Below are 6,106 nucleotides of genomic sequence, written 5' to 3' on the forward strand. Positions count from 1 at the left end.
AACCAGAGAGGATTATTTGTCCATCCATAAAGAATGGGAAGAGGTGAGAAGCCTCTTCCCATCTACAGCGAACACTATTGTCATTATATGGTACTTTATGTCATACTCAGATGCATTTACTGAATTAAAGGACTGCTATTGCATAAAACAGGCTCTGCAAAGTACCTGGAGGCAAAGACAGAAAAATTTATTCGGATACATTTCTATAAAAAAAGAATTCTGAAACAGTTAAGGAAAGAACAATGCTTTCAGGTACAAAAGTAAATGTAGCAAATTGCTCTGAATCTCCACGGGAAAAAGAAAACTTTCAGATGAAATGATCAAAATCCCTTCATTTGACAATTAGCAGGTACTTTTCTTCCCAAGTCTGGGTGGAAACAGGTAGTGAGTAACTATAGTCCTGTTTACTGGTAATGCACAGGAGCCTGACAACAAGAAATATTTGAAATGGAGTAATCTGTATCTAAAGCCAAAGTTCAGTAACAGGCAATCACATCTTCACTCTGAGGATGTTTGTATAGAAGACTTCATTGTTTGCTGATGAGGGGAAATGAGTAAATTATCTTTGTAGAATTAAGTCTGGGATGCTTCCAGCTTTGTTTCATTTTTGGATTTTTGCCTTTGCATTCTACAACTAAATATTTGTTCTGGACAGTATATGAACTGATTGTGTACCCAAATCTGGGAGTATTTAGTTATTACAATACTACAGTAGTATCACGTCTTTTGTAACTTTACTGTGATTAGGATAAGATTAGGAAATTTCTGATTAAATTTTTGTTTGCTTTGTATGTTTGGTTGGTTGGTTGTTGTGGAAAGAGAAGATATGCTGAGACCAAACATTTTCAAATATAAAATATATGTTCCAATGAACAGGCAAGAAAACAGAAAGCAATGGTGTATTTACTGCATATTTGCTATAGTTTGGGCTCTCCTGAATGTGTTGTTATGCAAAAGAAAGCCTATGTGGTAAACAGCCCAACAGCAAAGGGTTTGCAGAGCCTCTTTATTCCATGTGAAATGGCCAAAAGACTAGCTAGTTGTGAGTCCCAGCTGCCAGGCTTTGACCCAGCTACAAGAGCCTGATGGCTGCAGGCTCTCACTCTCAGTCCATTGAGACAACCAAGAATGAAGATCAAAAAGACCTTTAGAATACAGACGTCAGTTCCACCCTTTAAAAACAGAAGTTGCTGGAGCCTTTTAACTGAGAAGAGCCCTGATCAGAGAGGTCATCTTCTCTGTGTTAAAATACTTTCATGGAGATGGGAGGTATGTGATCATACCCTGTGTATCCCAGACATCTCACATTTTTAGAATTGTCTGCTTATGCCAGTATGTCAGCCCATTAGATAACAAAATTACTGCATAAAGTAATTCTGCTGTAAATTGAGCTTTCTACTTTTCATCAAAGTTAAAAATAACTGACAGATGGGGAGTTTAATAGCTCAGGAAAACCACTGTGCTATAGCATCTAACAGTTTCCCAGAGTGGACTACACATCTAGCTGTACTGGATTTGAATAAATTCATGATTGCCTGAACCCATCTGTGTATACAATACTCAATCCTGTCCAACTTAGCCTTTCAAATACTACTAAAACTAGGGAACTAGGATTGAAAGATGTGTTCCCTGCAATCATGGATAGTGCAGCTATAGTCAGTAGGAATGCTGGATGGTATGAAAATGTATATAATTTATATTAAAAAAAAAATGCATTAGAGTCATAATTACCTGTGCAAGAAAGTTGTGCATAGTATGAGTAAGTTTCCCCCTAACTAAGAATGTGCAAACTGTCTTCATGAACAATATCCTGAAGCCTTCAAAACAGTTGGAACACTGCATTATTTTTGTGATTCACCCCTTTGAGAAATGACACATTTTCATATTTATTTAAAGGCTTCCAAAGACTAATGCTGCTTTAAAACATGTAATATCGTTATGACGATTACTAAGGCAATAAAAGAAAATGGCATGACCACATCATCTTTTTGTCATTTGTGGAGATTTCTCCATATATCTCCTGACTTTTCTGTGTTAACACTGTCACTGGGTTAAGACTTTTCCAATATAGAGATTTATAGAAATTATACTATAGAATTATGGATCATAAGTACTGCAATGATGGAATAATAGATCAAAGGAAGACATTTTTTACCTCTTTTGTTGTTGGTTTCTTCATTATTTTCTGTGAACGTTACACTCCAACAGATAATTTCACGTAAATTGTGTAGGAGAGAAGATGAAGCACGCAGTAATTTCATTGGATTTGAAAGTCTGAAAGAAGTTTTACCATTTTAATTTTATCTTCTGAAAATTTTAATAAGCACAGTATGAGTGGTTCCTTGAAAGGAAGAGTGGACAACTCCTTTCCTACTTTTGTCAGGCTTTTCCAAATAGTGTAACAAAAAAAGTACAAAAAAATTGCAAGATCAAAAAAAGGATTGGCTGAGCAAAAAAAAAAAAAGAAGTCAGCATTGAATGAGTGTAACACTACTTATAACACATGGTAGAGTATTCAATCAGGTCTCTTTTACAAGCAATTGATATTCTTGATAGCCTGGGCATAATGTTGTCAAGAGAGTTAGAAAGATGTTAACATTTCATTAATCTTGCCATTGATTTTTTTCTGCATTCTTCACAACAAAATTCAAAACATGACCTCTTATTCCACCGAATTAGTTCCAGAGCACTTGGCATTATCGACTTCTTAATGAAAATTAATGATGACTTTTTTGATTCGGTCTTTCAAGTAAGCACACCAAGCACATTTAAGATACAGACACATATATTTCACTTAATTGAAATGAAATAACACACAAGACCAAAATGTACATTAATATATAATTAAATTTGCATATTTAGGCACATAGAATTCAAGATACTTAAACTGCATAATTGGAATTTGTTTCTATAAAGATCTAATTTTGGCAATAATCCCAGGCCTGGGAAAATAATGAATTTTAGAAGTAAATATATGCATATGTTTAGAACATTTTAAGCCTTAAATTTATTGTGAAAATTTGGCAAAACTGAAATATTTTTACTATGCAAGAGAAAGAATTGTTCATTGGTATGGGTATTTCCATGCTTTTCCATTTTAAAGCTAGAAAATAATTCGGATTCTTTTTAGTGACTTTTATTCTGTGCTCACAAGCTGCTACCAGCCAACTGAGTGGATTTCCTTCATACAGAGACTCACACAAATATTTATGCACAAACTGAGTTCAGTGTATGGGTATGGATCCCTTCTGTCTTACAGCCATTTAAATAAAAATTAACTCCACTAGGTGGAACATGAAAGGTGAATATTTAATAACTGGAAATTAGGTAAAAAATTGCTATTTTGTCTAAATTATTTACCGTTCCTGAGAAACTCTTTGAGGAATAATTCCTGGGCAATCATCTAATACACGAGAACAGCAAGTAATCTAATTTACTTTCTTTCCTGTATTTCTTTTTCCTATATTTCTTTAGACAACAAAGACTATGATGCATATCTTTCCTATACCAAAGTGGATCCTGATCAGTGGAATCAAGAAACTGGAGAAGAAGAAAGATTTGCTCTTGAGATCTTACCAGATATGCTTGAAAAGCATTATGGATACAAGCTGTTCATACCAGACAGAGATTTGATTCCCACAGGAAGTAAGTGATCTCTTTATGTTTGTGTATTTCCTATACAGGATATGCTGTGATTGTGTATATGATTTAAGTGTTAATTCTATGCTTACTCCTTTGGAATGTCTAAATTTCATCATTTTAGGGAATAAGTCACAAAATATGCTTGATATGCATTTTCTAGATTAGAGGATTATATTTTACTAAGTCTATTATATTCATTGAAGGTGAGACAGTGCTGAAAGGGCATGCACACGTAATAGAAATTAATGAAATTAATATTTATTCACAGATTTTTTGAAAGCCTTCACATCTAGGAATTAATATTTTTTATTATTATTTTCTGTTCCCTGGAAATATATCCATCACACATTTAAAAATAACTAAATAAGTAATTATCACTATCCATCTATACAGAGACACAGGAAGTAAACAGTTGGGCTAAGGAAAGAGCTGAGAAAAGACATCTGTAGCAGTGTAATTAAAAGACTGCTGGTAGTATCCACTACAGATAAATGTGTAGTGGATGCACAGAATCATTTTCAGAGATTGAAAGTGAGAATTGATTCAACTGATATAAATAGATCTTTCTCGTGTATATTTAACATATGCCAACCTATGCTCAGTACTGTTTGTAAATTGTGGTTCATAACTTCATTTGTAGCCATTTATAAAACTACTAAGTTCAAAATATTTTACTGAATTTATATTTATAAGAAAGGATGCTTGATATAAGTAAAACACAACTTAAGCCCATGGATATTTTCAAATATACAGTATCCTAAGCATTAATTTTCAGGAGACAACTCTGTTTCTGTGAATGTATGTAGGAGGGCATGAAAGGAAGATAAGAATCTAATGCATCAGTGGACCTTAGAATATCATTAGTCTGACAATAAATCACAGCTTCTGCTCTGTTGCCTAATCTGAGTGACTTCTTTTTATAAAATGGTGATGGATAAAATGATCATGGACACAGTTGTTCCAGTGAAGATATAGGCACAAACTGACAATTCTACAAACACCTCCAAACCATAGCCCAAGGGGAAATAAATACTTCACTGAATCACAGAATGTTTGAGGTTGGAAAGGATTTCTGGATGTCATCTGCTCCAACTGCCTTGTTAAAGCAGGTTCACTCAGTGCAGGTTACCCAAAAACCTTGTCCTAACATGCAAAGCTTACATGTTCGAAAGTGATGTTTTTGCAGCATTCAGTGAACGTGTCTGGGATAAGGGAGTTTGCTCCTGTTGTTTCTCTCCAGCCTATGGGAATGAAGTATTTTCTTGCCTTGTTTTTTGAGCAATTGTCTTATTTTGTAGCCTACATTGAAGACGTGGCAAGATGTGTAGACCAAAGCAAGCGACTGATCATCGTCATGACTCCAAATTATGTGGTAAGAAGAGGTTGGAGCATCTTTGAACTGGAAACAAGGCTTCGGAACATGTTAGTCACAGGCGAAATCAAAGTGATACTGATTGAATGCAGTGAACTGCGAGGAGTTATGAACTATCAGGAGGTTGAGGCCCTGAAGCACACCATCAAGCTCCTCACTGTCATTAAATGGCATGGACCAAAATGCAACAAGTTGAATTCCAAATTCTGGAAACGTTTACAGTATGAAATGCCTTTTAAGAGGACTGAACCCATCACACATGAGCAGGTTTTAGATGTCAGTGAGCAGGGGCCCTTTGGGGAACTGCAGACAGTCTCTGCAATTTCAATGGCTGCTGCCACCTCTACTGCTCTTGCCACTGCCCATCCAGATCTACGCTCCACCTTTCATAACACATATCATTCACAGATGCGCCAGAAACACTATTATCGAAGCTATGAATATGATGTACCTCCTACCGGCACCCTGCCGCTTACCTCAATAGGTAACCAGCATACCTACTGCAACATCCCTATGACACTTATAAATGGGCAGCGGCCACAGACAAAAACTAACAGGGAGCAGAATCCAGAAGAGGCTCACACAAACACTGCAATACTGCCCCTCTTGCCACGGGAGACCAGTATATCAAGTGTCATTTGGTGACAGAAATGCAAGGGGCTGTCCATCCCCTTGAGTAGAAGCTGAGTCTGCAGTCCGGTGCCTGGAACTACATCCTCGACTGCTGCTGTTAATCATGCATTACAATCGATAATATATGAGGAAAAACAGGGTCTTGTACATACGTTTTTTGCAATTTCTTTGTAGCATCGGTCTTCCTGTTTTACCCATGTTCTCTTCCCATTCACATTTTCGACTTTGTTTTATATGTCATTGGAATTTGTATATTTACATTTTTTTAAATGAAGAGACTGCTGTATAGATAGGAAACGTTTTTGCTTCATTAGTATAGTTTTAGACTTTTTTTGTTTGTTTTTAACCTCTCTTGGGAATGCTTGGATAAAGCTATGTTGATTTCAGAAGCGCCATCCATTTTGTTGGCCTGCCTAGCCTGATTCCTGAAGGCCATGCCTGCTGCAGTTCACCTGTTTT

The 6,106-nt window shown here is 36.0% G+C and overlaps 1 protein-coding gene across 2 annotated transcripts in view; it reads left to right on the forward strand.

The window, feature by feature from the left end:
• The window catches only part of IL1RAPL1 (interleukin 1 receptor accessory protein like 1), a 583,898-nt gene extending 578,239 nt beyond the window's left edge, over positions 1-5,659 (forward strand). For both annotated transcript variants that reach the window (XM_065741550.1, XM_065741549.1), the window contains exons 9-10: positions 3,475-3,645; positions 4,941-5,659. In XM_065741550.1, the coding sequence (XP_065597622.1) occupies positions 3,475-3,645; positions 4,941-5,659 (890 nt within the window). The remainder of the gene's footprint in view (positions 1-3,474; positions 3,646-4,940) is intronic.
• Positions 5,660-6,106: the final 447 nt, after the last annotated feature.

The sequence above is a fragment of the Cyrtonyx montezumae genome, unplaced genomic scaffold (assembly GCF_038088225.1).
Source record: "Cyrtonyx montezumae isolate F1298 unplaced genomic scaffold, pur_monq_1.0 scaffold_3, whole genome shotgun sequence".
NCBI classification, from domain to species: Eukaryota; Metazoa; Chordata; class Aves; order Galliformes; family Odontophoridae; genus Cyrtonyx; species Cyrtonyx montezumae.